Source organism: Convolutriloba macropyga, chromosome 8 (genome assembly GCF_964194025.1).
Source record: "Convolutriloba macropyga chromosome 8, txConMacr16.3, whole genome shotgun sequence".
NCBI lineage: Eukaryota > Metazoa > Xenacoelomorpha > Acoela > Convolutidae > Convolutriloba > Convolutriloba macropyga.
Window position 1 is genome coordinate 17,115,964 of NC_134475.1, and position 15,517 is coordinate 17,131,480.

The 15,517-nt window shown below is 34.3% G+C and overlaps 2 protein-coding genes across 13 annotated transcripts in view; one reads left to right on the plus strand and one right to left on the minus strand.

The window, feature by feature from the left end:
• Nucleotides 1-2,215, plus strand: part of LOC142344525 (extracellular serine/threonine protein kinase FAM20C-like) — a 57,048-nt gene extending 54,833 nt beyond the window's left edge. For all 12 annotated transcript variants that reach the window (XM_075396253.1, XM_075396255.1, XM_075396254.1 and 9 more), the window contains exon 5: nt 1,656-2,215. In XM_075396253.1, coding sequence (XP_075252368.1) covers nt 1,656-2,062 — 407 coding nt within the window. In that variant the 3' untranslated portion in view covers nt 2,063-2,215. The remainder of the gene's footprint in view (nt 1-1,655) is intronic.
• A 2,418-nt stretch (nt 2,216-4,633) lies between these two features.
• On the minus strand, nt 4,634-11,127 carry LOC142343973 (CCA tRNA nucleotidyltransferase 1, mitochondrial-like). The gene is made up of 2 exons (XM_075395393.1): nt 10,374-11,127; nt 4,634-5,364 (listed from the first exon to the last, which is right to left on the minus strand). The coding sequence occupies exons 1-2, from the start codon at nt 10,961-10,963 to the stop codon at nt 4,659-4,661; spliced, it is 1,296 nt and encodes a 431-aa protein (XP_075251508.1). The 5' UTR covers nt 10,964-11,127; the 3' UTR covers nt 4,634-4,658.
• Nucleotides 11,128-15,517: the final 4,390 nt, after the last annotated feature.

Consider the following 15,517-nt stretch of genomic DNA (forward strand, 5'->3'; position numbering starts at 1 on the left):
CACTTCGCTGTGTAAAACCTGCAGGATGAATTAAACTTAATGAAATAGATACGAAATGTTGATACTTGAACACCAGTTTACATTAACCCTCAATCAACTGACATCAGACAGTCATAATAATTAATACTTGCATATCAGCACTCAAAATGACACGTAATATTCGTGACATAGGTATATATGAAGCTTTTATTCGTTCTTTCAACTATAGTCAAGAATATTAATGAATTTCGACATCTATCAACACCCGTAAATATAGGTTATCCCAGCATGTTTGAGTTTTCAACCTGCTTATCATTATCTGGAGCATTCTCATGGCTTGAAACATGCATGAAAATTCTCTTTCTGAAGATTCTTGGAAAATAAATTAGTTAAACTTTAGATGACTTCGGTCGAGTTAAGCTTCATTTTTTATTAATGGCCGCACAGCCATAGCTGGGGCTATTATTGGCCTTCTCTTGACCTTTTATTACAATTCAAAGGATTTGAATTGTATTGGGGCGCTGTCTTTTTTTAAAGATCTATTCACACATTTTCATGCTTTTTGAAGTCAAATTGGAGTAGAGATTTTGGTCACGCCGAAACCGGATGTGGAGCGAAAAAGCGAGTGGTTTTAGGGCGTGACATTTTTTTGCTCTAAATTTAAAGTAGAGTGAGAAGACGGTGTTTGAACAAAAATTCGCTCTCTCGCTAGTGGTTTTTTTTTTGTTTACATGCGGCAATTTCACATTGGTTTTTACTATTTTGTTCCGTCTTTGGATTGCATTTTTTTCTAAATAGTTTCCTCAGTTCATTCATGGTTCATTCTAGGCCTAGTTTTTTGTTTGGAACAAATTTCCATTTCTCGCTAGTGATTTGTTTGTTCAAATGCGGCATTTTCACATTTTGTTTTCTATCTGATTTTTTTAGAAATGGTTTTCCCAATTCACTCATTGTCCGTTCAGGGTCTAGTTTCTTGCTTAGTCAATGAAAATTCTTTGAATTGTACGTCAGGACTTGCCCTGTTATCTTTTTTATGTCAAGATTTTTGTTACGACCATATGACGGCACAACCACTTTTTGTTCATTCGTTCATGCAATTTTAACTGAATTGCATGCCTGACGTCATTTTTCGCTCTTAGTGGAGCGAGTTTTTTTGTTCATTCACGTGATTAAATTGTTGGTCACATGTGACTTACCTCACTCTCAAAAATGACCTCCTCACTTTGCAATTGTCTTTTATTTACTTCAATTCAAAGAGATAAGATCAAGTGAATGGGTCACTCTTAATGAAGGTTATTTAAGAGCAGCCTTGCAATTGTCTTTTATTTACTTCAATTCAAAGAGATAAGATCAAGTGAATGGGTCACTCTTAATGAAGGTTATTTAAGAGCAGCTGATAGAGGCAGCAATAACTTATACAGATTTTTAATCAAAATATAACATCTATGAAAGGGCTATTTTTTGGTCTTTTTTACTGTTTCTTTGAGACTGCAGATCATTAAAGCTATTTTCTGGTAATCTTCCACCTATGTTTATCATATGTGCATTTCTACCTTTCAACATTTCAATCATTAATTAACCCTGACAAGGCAGAGGGGTACGAATGTCAGCATAGATCTATTATTAACCTGCTTTAATTCTACTTGTTTTGAGATAAATTTATTTTTTTTTCTCAGGTAACATGGATCGTCACCACTACGAGTCATTCGATGACTTCAACGAGGATGGATTCATCCTACATCTTGACCAAGGAAAAGCTTTTGGCAAACATTCCACAGACGAGCTTTCAATTTTGGCACCTTTGAGCCAGTGCTGCAAACTGAGATGGAAAACTTGGCTGGTACTCCTGGGGATCACGAAGTCCGGTTCTGGAAAACTGGGCGACCTCTTGCACGATTCCTTGGAAGATGACCTCTTGAGTCCAGTTTTATCACCTGAGTATTACACTGCTTTGGACAGACGGCTCAAAATTGTCATGAACACAATTGAGAACTGCATCGACTATAACAACCCGAAGAACGTCTTCGATCACCATTTTGGTACAAACATGCAAACGTTGTTAATGTCGAGCGTGGTTTCTTAAACTTTCCAAAAAAGTTGATTGAGTGCTTGAAAAATTTGCAATACATTCATTTTTGTGTAATAGAAGAGTGCTGTTTAGTTTTGTAACATATCATTGCAAAATATGATTTCCAAATTTGGGTAAATTTCAAATTTAAAAACAATTTTGTGTTTGCAGATTTTACACAAACGTAAAAACTACATCACTTCAAAAAATAAAAAAGAATAGCCGTCAGATTGACAGAAAATAGGAACGATTGCTTCAAGCACCTGAACTGTCAAGTTCTGATGAACAACAGACCAAAAATATTTAAAAAATCAATTAAAATCATATTTAAAAAACCTAACATATGTGAAAAAAGCCCTCAAATAACTTTCAAGTAGAGTGAAATAGCCTATGTTGACCTTATTTCCTAAAATTTAAGTACGCAAAGTAATTTGAAGAGTGACTATGTCGTATAGGACAGCAAACAAGACGGCTCATGCGAGACCAACAGGAGTCTCAAATTGCTAAAAAAAATAATCTTTGTTCTGACAGGAGGGTTTGTCTGTCGAACTCAAATTGCAGCAATTTTCGGAGCAACCGTGACTACGTTCTTTCATATGAAAACTTAAAAAACAACCATCATTTCGATATGATTTTAACAGATATTAAATTAGATTCTTGCCAATTACTTTGCAACATAAAGCAGCTCCTCAGACAATTGAAGTTCAGCAAGAGCAATAATTTGCAAAGAAAATTTGTTTTGAACAAACAAAACTGATTTCTTTCTCATCTAATTGTTGTTCATTGAAAATTTTCCACACTGATGAAATATCTAACAAATAGTTGTACAAGATCCAGTTGAAAATTTGTCTTCTGAACAAAGAACTAAGTTATTTTGGATTAGGTAATTCCAAAGTCTGACAATTTCAAACTATTCACAATGACATCAAACAACAAAAATTATTTCTGTTCAATATTTATTTGACAAAGCAAAGATTAGCATGATATTAGTTTTAAAATTTTCCGTACTGAAATACAAGTTAATGACCTGTACGTTAGTAATAATTAATATGTACTGGATTAATAATCTGTACGTTAATGACCTCAGGAGGTTGGATTCTGTTCTTCAAATGATTCAAAAATTTTTGAGTCAACTGGAGAAAGCACGTGTTATAAACAAGCGTAAATTGAGAGAACGTTTGCAAATTTGACAAAGATTGTATTCTCTATTTTTTTCAAGACTACTTTCTTCTATTTACAAATGCCCTATATATGACCAATTTGGCCAATCAAAATCACATTGAACCCTTTAACAACTAGTGGATTTGATTTTGGCTAGTATCTTGCAGCAATTTAGAAGACTTTTTCTACCTTGTTTTTATTCAGCTTAATTTCTTTCATAACAAAATCTTCTCTTACTTAGCTTTTAAACAAAATTGTATGATCGACAAATATTATAAATTATTATATAGTTTTATGACAACTTTGATAGCTATTAAATTAATATAGTTTAATAATTTAACATCCTCCTCAAAGACCACCCCCACCCCCATGCGATTTTTTTTCCTTTTATTGCTTTCCTTTCAATTTTAAACAGCTCTCCTCCTTCACCTCTATTAAACCAAAAAATGTCGCTTCAATAATCAATTTCAGTTAAAATTGTGAATGTATCCTGAACGCACTATTATTAAATATTTCGGTAAAAGGTATCGCTTGGCCAGACATGGCTTCCTAAACCCTAGTTCCTTAAACTCATTGATAAATGGTCGAAAGAAAATAAAATGTGTGAAAAATTAATCAAATCCTTTCTCGAATACACAGCTTTAAAGATGCTGGACCTTTTCATATCATATCTCATTAAGATAAAAGTCGGAAAAAACGTTATTTTCAAAGGTTAATCGACTAATTATAATTATTGAGACTTTTGTTTAAAAAAACACCCGCAAGTAGAAACTTGGCTCGCAATGATTACTTAGATGAGGCGCAAACAGCTCAAAAACTTCTGCTAAGATAAAAAATGATCGCCAACCGTCGGACGCATTGCTTTCGAACGACAGACGAGGGGTCAGCTTTGTTTGTAACTAGCTTAAGTAGGGGGCGGCTACCCTCAGAGGGCAAGGTTAAAAGCAGTGAGGCTGTAAAATGGGGAGGTCATCATCCAGCATCGCCCTTTAAACCATGAAGATTTGCCTTCTCAGACGTTCCTAAGCAGCTGCTCATACACGTAATGGCTTCGGGATTTACTAGTTTATCTTATTTTTGAAGTCGGAAAGTCAACTTAAATCGCTTAGGCGAGCAGAAGAATGTTCTAGCTAATAAACAGTCATGCAAAAAATGCATGAGATCACGATTATAATAATTGCTTCAAACTTCACCTGACAAACTAACAAATAAACTAACAAATACGTTGCGTATATTATTCTTTCCTAGAAAAATCGTTCTTCAGTTTTATAATAATTAGCACACCAACGAATGTACATGTAACTCAACACCTATTATCCAGATAATAATTTTTTTTCAGTTTCAGTTGAAGAGTTAACAGGAAGAAACTATTTATACAATTTGAAAGCTATTGGCTGTGGCATTTTTCTCAAAGAAGGAAAACAATCAAACAAAAAAATTTCTATAGTTTCTATGATAACATATTAGGTACACTTTGCAACAACTCATCTTTAGAAGTCAAAAATCTTGATTGCTTCCATTTCTCGCGCAACAGTTTCAAGATCCTTCCTGCATCTTTACCCGGTTTCACGTTATAATTTTTCAGTTCATGCCCAGAAATCGGGAATTTTGGCACTTCCCAATTTTCCAGAGCTTCAATCATTTCCTTATTTCCTGTATACTTTAAGTATTCAAATAAAGGGTGACTTTTCGGAGGGAAATCTTTGTTGTCAACTAAAATATCTTGATAGTAGTACAGGTCAAGCTTGGACTGCTCACTTTGATTTTTATGTTGAACGATGAAAAGAGCAATTAATCTTTCAAGTCTTGAGAATTTAATTCTGCTCTCAAATTTCTTCACTTCAGCTTCGCTTTCAAAAAGAGAAGACAGCACAGTTATTGGTACTGGTTTCAGAATTCTTGATTTTTGATATGCGCTGTCAAAATCAGGTTTTGGTTGTCGGTTCGGAATAGCAAAGTATTCGAACAGTCCGACTTTGAACATTTCGTGCATCAGCTGGGGCGCTTGATTACCCAGTAAAATAAGTTTCAACTCGACCCAAATCCTTTCACCAGATATCCGCTGGAGGCCGTGTGCGTTTGTTCGAATGATTTCCAGGGTTTCGGAATCGTGACCGTCTTCTGGGGGGTCGATTCGTCCGAAGAATCGGAAATACCTGAAAAAAGACGGCGTTAAATTGATGTAAACGGTGCACCACCGTTTATCCCTAAACCATTAATAGTCTCAGTTTATACAGTTCAGGTTTGTATTCTCTGCATAAATCATATCTCTGAGTTAGATTCTTGTTGACTTATAGTGAAAAACCGGGTCTTTCCCATTATAGCCCCCATCTATATAAACATAACCGACAAAGGTCGGGCGAATTGCTCTCAAACAACTGGCGAGCGGTTGCCTTCGGCGGCGGTTAGCCACGGTTTAGTGAGGCTAGCTTTAGCTTAAATGAAGGGGCGTGAGGTGAGGATAACAGATGATTACACGCCACATAGCAGCAGCTGGAGTTCGGCATCAACAAAAGAGTTAAGGAAAGAGATAGTGTGAGAGAGATAAAAGGTGAACCAGAAAGAGAAGGAAAGAAATCCCAATCGACAGAGTGTGAGAGAGAGCTAGCTAGCAATATTTTCCATGATGAGATTCGACTCGGCAACTTCTAGTTTTCCTGCCTCGTCAGTAATTATATCATATGGAAAAAAACTGAAAAGTGCAAAACTTAAAAATATTTCCAGATTTCGCAGTGAAAAAAAATGTTCAAACCCATTTTTTGTCTCTGGAGTTCTGCCATGTAACACAACTGCAAGACATAAACAGGTTCGTTGGACAGTTATAATCGTCAAACTCAGGAAAAAAGTATTCAAAAATTTTAAAAACAATCGCAAATTTTAACAAAATCGTGCTAAAATTCTTAATAATAAATCTTCAGAAGCATTACATTGTCTCAAAAGACTATCCCGTATCCCTATTTCAAGAGTTGAACAGTTTCAATGGCCTATAAAGATGAGCCATGATATTGCAACAATAATTTTTGGAAATTTCAAAAAAAGTTTTCTTAAAAAATTGCTAAAATTCGATTCATTAAAATATTGATAATCATTCCATCAGCAATAGAAACTATGCAGCAGCTTTTATCAAACCTTGGAGGAGGTTCCTGGGCCCCTGGCGCAGAACAACAAATCAAACATTCAAAAAAACTTGAAAAAATTAAAAATACTTTTTCATCTATGGCCAACAAAAATTTCCTAATAATAAGTAGCCTAATAATAAAGCCTAACGGCGGTTTTCTTACCCCTGAAACTGAAAAACCTGAAAAATGACATTAAGTGTCAAAACTGAAAAAAATGCAATTTCGTCAACAAAATTGCTTAAATTCGTGATATTAAAATCTTGAACATTCTATGACATCTAGAACCTATGCAGCAACCTATTATGAAACCCTAGAGGACGTTGCTTGCCTCTTGAGGCTGTAGATAGAAACCTAAAAAAAGACAACCAATTTCAAAAAGTTTGAAAAAAAGTTTCATCAAAAATGCAAAAATTTCTGATATTGAAAACTTGAAAGATAATCCATGGCCAACAAAAATTTTCCAGTAACCTATTATCAAACCCTAACGGCGGTTTTCTTACCCCCTGAGGCTGAAAAACCTGAAAAATGACAAAAACGTTAAAACTGAAAAAAATGCAATTTCAACAGAAAAAATATTAAATTCGTGATGTTAAAATCTTGAAAAACATTCACTTACACCTAGAAACAAAACAGTTACCTATTATCAAACCATAGAGGTTCATTGGCTCTCGAAGCCCAAAAAATGCCAAAAATTTTCAAAAAACGTAGGTCGAAAATTATTCCATGGCGAATAAAAATTTTTCAGTAACTTATTATTAAACGCTTAAGGAGGCTTTCGGGCCCCTGGGGCTGGAAAACGTCAAAAAAGACAAAAAAAAATTAAACTTGAGAAAAATAGTGAAAATTAGTTAAAATTGTGCGTGTTTTTGCTTGGAGTACCAAAACATGTAGCTCTTAAAATAGTCACAAAAAGTAATTATGTCTTGCAAAAGACTTATAACTCTAAACAGCCTCAATTTTAGACTGGTCCAACAAAAACTTCGAAAAATGACGAAAAACAAAAAGTTGTAACATTTTCGGCTCCAAAACTCCTAAAAATGACCTTTTAACCTTAAACTACGGCATTCCAAGTAGTTTCACCACACTAAGCACTTTAAGGACTGCTAAACGCGCCTAAGAGACTAATGAAATTTAATGCCCACTGGGCGCTACCTGTTTATCCCGTTTTTAAGGACGAAAATTCGAATGGGTCAGAAGGAAAATCGCTCAAGCGAAAAATCGCATAAATGACCAACAGGACTAAATATAATTGCTACAAACTTTGTTCGAGAGCAATTAATTATGACATATATCCCCCTATTATAGTATAAATACCATGATGGGGGCTATAGATTATCTGACCACTGAGCTGGGGGGCTATAACGAGAAAGACCCGCCAAACCTTTCCATATTTCCTTTTGCGTGTGTAACAACGAGCCGCACTAATTAATTCTTAATTTTGCAGGGTTTATTAGACACCTTTGTAAAACAATCTATTATTACATAGCTGACAACTTGCCAGAAAATAGCAGCAATAGATTTCTAGATCTGCAGTTTCAGAAAGGAAGTAAAAAACGCCAAAAAACTTTAAAATGCCGAGCTTGTATTTTCAGAAAACGTTTAACGTATCGCTGATTCTATTAGCTCTCCTTAAATACCCTTCAGTGAGAGTGACACACACTCATTTGTTCTTGAATTAATGAAAAGAAAAGTAAATTTCAGAGGAAGGAAGTCATTTTTGAGAGTGAGGTAAGTCACATGTGACCAAAAACTGAATCACGCTAATGAAAAAACTCGCTCCACCTAGAGCGAAAAATGATGTCAAGCACGCAATTCAATTGAAATTGCATGAAGGCACGAACAAAAAGCAAAATTGAAGTAGTGTTTATGACGAATTATGGTCGTAAAAAAATCCTGTTGACGAAACAAAACATAGCACGAAAAACTCCTGAAACGACTCGATGAGTCGTATTCGTGAAAGAATTACCTCTTAAAGCAACTGAAGTAAACTGAGAACATAAAACATGGCCCATAAAACCAACTGGACTAAAAAATTACATTTCTCCCAATATAGAAAACAAGCCAGAACTTTTATACACAATTGAATACATCACACTGCGCGAGTAGCACAAGTCAAGCCATATTAGTCTTCCAAAACTTTCCTCTTTTGAAAAATTTGAATACTGCAAGTAAGAGCCAAAATTATTTTAAAATTTATCAATTTCCGTAAGTTCTCTCAATCGAAACACTATTTTACAAAATAAAGCCGTGATCATTTGGTTAAAAAAAACAAACTTACCACATTAGTTGCCGCTGTTAATAACAAGACCAAAGAGACAGAACAATATTCAAATGCAAAAATTTGTTTCTTACCGAAACCAAGCACTACGAATATTTGCAGAACAAGAATGTTGTCCAAAATTTTGACAAGAGAAACTAGCAAAATCTCAGTGCCATTTTATATTAAAAATAATTGCAAACAAAAAAATTTACAAAAAAAACAAAATTCACAGCAAAAAGACAAAAATTATTTCAAATCGATAATTTTCAATTTAGTAAAAGCAGGGCGAAAAAAACTATGGTCTTAGGAGAACGTTAGAAAGAACATGCTAGAAAGTGGAGAATACATACATTGCGAAAAAGGTAAACAAACTTCGCTATTTCTGAAAAATCAAAAAAAAATTGGAAACTCTAATTAGAAATCAAAATGAAAAAATGAGGGAAAAATGGATTTTTTGCTTTTAGGCAATTGAGGTTTAACAAATTACATGGCCATCTTCCTGTCTCAGAAGTGAAACTAACTCAATTGCGTAAGTAAAACAATGTTCAAAATAAGGTGAAAATTTTCGCTGAATTTTAAAGAGTTATCTCGAAAAACAGATCAATTAGCAAAAAAACTACCAAAAACATCAACGGTGAACCACAAGACTTTTTATGGTAATTAAACTCCAAATACTAAAAAAAACTTGGACAAAAACCGCCAAAATCGGATTAGAATATGTACAGTTATATAAAACAAAAATACCTCACTTCAAAAAGAGGCAAACAATTCAGGAATTATCAAAAAAACGTTACCATTTTTACTAATTTGGTTGTGTCAATTTTGCACCTGAAACGCATTACTAGACTCTCAATATCATTGGTATCTCAACATGGTTGTATATTCATGCGGCATCGATCAAATTTTACATACAAAAAAAGTTACAATTATAAAAATTTGTGCCAAATGGACAAAAACACGGCTAAAAACTGTCATCTAATTGCGCCAATCTCTCAAAAACTTTTTTCAAAAAGTCATTCACTCAACGCAGCGCATGAACAAAAAACTTCTCTCGTTCAAGAAAAGTTATTTCACACGTCAAATTTTTTTCACTTTCAATTAGGTCCAAAAGACGCCTGAACCAAGTATTTCCGGTAAAAAAAAAACCTTAAGAAAACCAATACTCCTCTTCGAGTCTTAAAAAAACCAAGGCCAACAATAGCCTCAGCTATGGCTTTGCGGCTATCAAAAATAATCGCTCTGACCGATTCAGTATCACTAAACAAAATAAAATCTCGAAAACACTTGTCTCTCTCAAGCTCGACAAAAGCAAAAAAACAACAATTGCCATTATTATACCCAGCTATACAGCAATGGGAGACAAAAATGACAACTAAGAAGCCGAGATCGAATGGTCTATCAAGTGGCGTGGTTTTTTGCCTTCGAGCTTCATCCCGTCTAAAATTAAGTGGTGGTTTCTTCAAAACGGAGATAGAGTTAAGCTGCAAATCATGAAAAATTAGGAAAGGATTACCTTGAAATGAACAACCAATAAGCCCACAAATGCATAACAATTCCCATAAAGTGACAGAGAAATGCACATGAAAATGAAAATTTACTCAGTAGTATCATGAATGGTTTCGAGCATATCCATATTTTGAACGAACGAAATTGCAAATATTGCTCCTCTTGTGACGTTCTAAAAATGAAACACATCGCGTTTTAGCCAAAATTGGCCAATTTTTTTCTAGTGACCCATGGAAACGCAAATCAAAAATGTTCTTTTTCACATTCTGATACATCTTACCGTAAAATTCGGAGATAATCTTCCTGAATTCGTTTTTCAGCATCACCTACAAACCTCACGCGTTTCAGCTTCAAATCCTCAGCCCCGTTGAAGTAATCATATAGCGTCCCGTCCAAACCCAAGAACAGGGAATTAAAGGTCAAATCTCGTCTTTCCGCATCCTGCTGCCAATCTTTCGTAAACTCAACTTCCGCTTTGCGACCATCAGTAACTTTGTCAATTCTCAAAGTTGTGATTTCGAAGTTTTCTTCATCAAGACGTATCGTTACAGTGCCATGAGAAAGCCCATTAGTGTTTATAGTTCGCCACTTGTGCTCCGAACACAGATCTAACATTTCTTCGGGCAAAGCAGTAGTTGCGAAGTCAATATCTTTGGGCTGTTTGCCCTGCAGTAAATCTCGAACAACGCCTCCACACAAACGGATTTCGAAATTATTATCTTCAAACACATTCTGTATTTTCCGTACTGTCGGAGTTAAAAGGGCGTTGAACTCTTTAGAGTCGAACTTAGACATTTTGAGAGAATAGAATCTAGGAAGATAGAATCGCACAAAATTGGTGTTCAATCGCAGTAGATTTTTAGTTAGCATTGGCGTCAGTAATCGAACTTATAGATATCTGTACTTCATTATTCATCAACAAATAATTGGATTCTTCAACCCAAATTATCCTGTCAAAGAGCTCCTCAGAAAAGACTAGTAATAATTTCTAGTTTTCTCTAGACAATCAAACAACTGAAAAAGAAGAAATTTGGTTTGTTGTTAAATCCGACAAAATTGAAAATTGCAGAATTTCAAATCAGAATTAAGCAAGAGCAGTAACAAAGCCACAGCAACCACCGCCGGATTCAATAAACTTATGAAGAATCTTTATTTCTCATCACTACAAATATCCGACACGACCATCCACAACCACTAGAAAACTAATGCTTTTTTAAAGCGCGCGATATGAAGTTACAATACCAAGATACCAAAATTCATGAAAACAGGTAAGCATAATTGTCCAAGGCAAATCTAATCACGCAAGTGCAAGGGCCTTCCACATACAGGAAAAAAATATTCAAACAGCTACTTTCTCTGGTCGATCAGTTGTAACCACTTATGAAATAAAAAATTTCATTCTCAGCCTTTGATGGGCTACTATAAAATCAATCGACGCATCTTTAAGGTGCACTAAAAAGTGGTGCATAAATTTGTATTACTTTATTTCTCAAATACTGCGTAATACAACGTACTTTTTACAGCACGGAAAAGCTTGAGACAATTTGTTTTATGGATCTAATTATAGCTATCGAATTCACTGGTTAAAGTTCCAGATTTTTGATGGTTATACTTTAATATATTAAAATATAGAAATCAGATGGGATGGTTAAAACCGACAAACAGACGACTAAATAAGTTCCTCAAACAATGAAGCCCTTATAAAACAAGAGGAAATTATCGATACTCGCACATCCTAAGACCCTAAACAAGCTTCATAAGAGTAGCTGCTTATGCGAGGAACCTCGAGAACAAAACTTGTTGAATCTTATTTTTTACCGTTCAGGATAAAATATCAGCAGATGCGTCAGCAACCGTTGTATAAGTCATCTAATCGTAGTAAGACTCCCTCAATTATTGCAGAGCTTTAATTGATAGCATATAATTGTTAGAACTGAATAGAGTAAAAAGCTAGAAGAAGGTTCCTCTAAAAAATATTTTCTTATTTCAAGTATTAAAACATTGGCAAAAACAGCTGTCAATTTCATCTTTAAAAAAACGCTAGATGATTTATATTGGACAGAGCCACAATGCAGACGATTATTTGAAACTAAGAAATTTCAACTGATACAACACAACTCTTATATTCAGCGTAACCACTTACCACCTCAAAAGGCTTGACCAATATCAAAATTGAAGTAAAAGTTGATTTTAATATTAAACGGAACTCTCCTGGTGTACAACTTACCTTCTCTCTATGTTTTTAAGTTAAACCGATGTAGTTTAATAGTTCAGATCCTAGAAAAAGCTAAACATGAAAAACCTATGTAGTAGCACAATCTACTCTGTTAAAATGATACCACTCACAGATAGCGGATAAAAAATTCGGAGCAAAAAATTATACAGTGCTAACAAGACCAGCTAACATAAGGGCTTCTATCGTGTTGAAATGTCAATGCTTCATCTGTGAAATTCCAATGAATTTTGTATAAATTTTAATCAGATAAATGTTTTCAAGGTGCTTCATGTCATTCTTAATTCAGAAACCAACGCCAAACAAGAACTTAGCAAATCATCAGATCCAAATTAGGGTCAACAAGTTTACAGCCAAAATTAAGAAAAGATTTGACCGAAGATTTGGCAGAAAGAATCACAAGGATGAACTGTTAAACCCCTTTGGACATGAAATTCTGGATCACCAAGCAACAACTGGAAAAATCAAAATTTTGTTCCGACCTCACTTTAATGTGTGCGTGGGGGATCTATATAGTCAAACGGGTTAATTTTTGTTCAGTCAATTTTCGCCGATCGATATATTTATCGTACACATTTGTGAGTGGTATACTTAAAGAGCTCGTCCACCGTAGAACACATTTTTTTGAAATTCGGTTTTGCCAAGGATTTATGGAGTTTTAAAATTTTGCGAGTAGTCAGCCGATGTCCGCTGTCTTCACTCACATTTTCCGCAAATTTTTTAAAACAGAATTTTCAATTTTGCTAAAACATTTAAAATTGTCAACAACAGTGTTACTGGTTTTTCCTTTAAAGATAGAGGAGGGAAGCTGAGTGGTTTCTTCTTAATTTTTTGAAAAACATATTTGCTAAATATTTCGAATTTCAGAATTTTTCATCAAAAAAGCTCTAAAATTGCTTTTCTAGCCCACATTCTTTAAATTTTCCCAAAATAGAGATCTGAAAACAGCTGGCACAATATTTCTAAGATCCAAAAGAGAATTAATTTAACTTCCGCTTCCTATGAGAACTGAATGAAAATTTTGCCCGTTTTTTCTTTAACTTAACTGATAGGTGTTCAAAATACATCAACTCTTACCAAAAAAAATTATTCGGATTGTATTGAGGTGTACTCTTTTGCAAAATATTTTCGTAATTTTTGTCCCCTTATGTTAATAACAGGCGATAATGATTTCAAATAAAGATTCACTCAAGGAAAATCCCATTTACATGAAAATGAGCTCAAATGAACACATATAGGTTTTCCGAATGAGGTCATTGTTTTTATTGCTTTGCAGATCATTTTTTAAACTTAAATTGATTATCTGTATTTTACCTGAATTTGCTTTTTGCAGTCTCCTATCTTAGTCTCACTAATCAATTAAACCTAATTGGCTTCTTTAACTGGTGAAAGTAAAACAAAACCAAGTTTTCATTTGATATCTAAAGTCTTATGACTTTGCATAAATTGTTTTTAGGAAAAAACAGTCAACTTTGCAATTTTTTAATCTTACCTCTGTCAACTTGTAGCGGTATCTCAGTAAAGCCAGCTCAATCTTCTTTTTAATGTGAAATACAATTTGATGTATTTGAGAGTTTTGATCATAACCAATGGTTTTTTGGCGTTGGTACTACCAGTTTATAAAAAACGTGATTTTTACTTGTTTGCTTATTTTCGAGCGGTTTTTTTTGGTACAGTCCACTTTTCGGTTGCTAGACAAAAAATCGCATTAATAGCAGGCCCAACTGGCTCTAAAAGAAAGCTGATTCGGATATACTTAATTTTCAATTTTTTGGTATTGACGGCTGCGGCATCGTTCTCAAAATTTATTAGACATTATAAATCTTACCAGTAGTTGTCGTCCTTTTTGGAGTTTTTCAACAAATTCCAGATAATGCAAGATCACAATACCCTCCTCTAGATGTATAAATGAACCAATTTACTCAATTCAGTTAACATAAAACTGTTTTAATGACTTAAACTGAATAATTTCTTTAAATTGAAACAATTTTTTGTTCTTGAATTTGTCATCACGTTACTTTGTCTCAGTTTTGACAGGTCTTATCAACTTTCAGCTGAATCATACATCTTTATGTTGTATAAATTTATATGTTTTGATTATGGTTTATAAGGTCTCATAGTTTTACTGGTTTCAATACGTAGTTTCGTAAATTGTGAATTTTTTTGTTGTGTCCGTGTTTGCTTTTTCGTAGCCTTATGACTTAGTCTCACGTATAACAAGCGCCATTGGTCTGCTATAGAGTTGCAATATTATCCGTTTCTGTTTATAGTTGTAAGCTTGTTTTTTAGGATTTTCCAAGACGTTTCTTTCAAAATCAATGAATTTTGAATTTTGTCGTTTTTATCGTAATTATGTCACTAATATAGCTTGTATCGGAAAAACAGTGCGCATTTTTTGTACCGAGCTGAAATTCGAACTTAAGAGGTTTTGTTTTCAACAAATGGTTTGCTGGTTTTGACACTAGGCGTTTTCATTTAAAAAAAGTGATTTCTGGATGTGCCCATATTTTAGGTTGGTTTTTTGTAGCCATAATCTCACTCTATTGGGCCGGATCTTTTCGCTTTGAAAGAACAGAAAAGCGCAATTGAACCTAATTAAAGTTTTCAATGAAACGCTAAATGTTTTAACGGCTGCGACACCATTTTCTCGTTAAATTTTATTTTTTTTCCAATTTGACTGCTTTTTTCGTTCTTTTTGTAGTCGTATGACAATTTCGGGATACTGAAATGTGTCAAATGCTTCCTCAATTGCTAATGGTTTTAATCACTGCGAAAATAATTTTTTTCAAAACCTAAATTTTCGAAGTTGCACAAAAATGTCATGACACCTGCCCTCATTGAGACTCTGTAACACTTAAAAAAACAGCAGAAAGGGCTAAGTGTTACAGAGTCTCAATGAGGCCAAGTCCCATGACATTTTTGTGCAGCACAGCTTAACTTGTATTGTTTAGGTTCATCTGATGCCATTTTGATTTTGCTATTGTGTGTTCTTTTAAATATAGACATCGACTCTTGAGTGTAATTAATGTTTGTTGTTACTACAATTTTAAATTTGCCTTGTATCCTCGTTAATGGCAGGTCTCACCGGCCATCTAATGCTGTATTAATTGATTCATTTAGTGGTTTGCTAAACAATATTTGAGGTTTTAAAACTTTTCTATCTCCTCCTCATTGGGTGGACAATTAAGTCA

Coding starts and splice junctions, on each gene's coding strand:
- LOC142343973 (XM_075395393.1), bottom strand. CDS start 10,963: ATGCTAACTAAAAATCTACTGCGATTGAACACCAATTTTGTGCGATTC. Junction 5,365..10,373: donor GATTATCTCCGAATTTTACG/GTAAGATGTATC, acceptor GTCTTTTTTCAG/GTATTTCCGATTCTTCGGAC.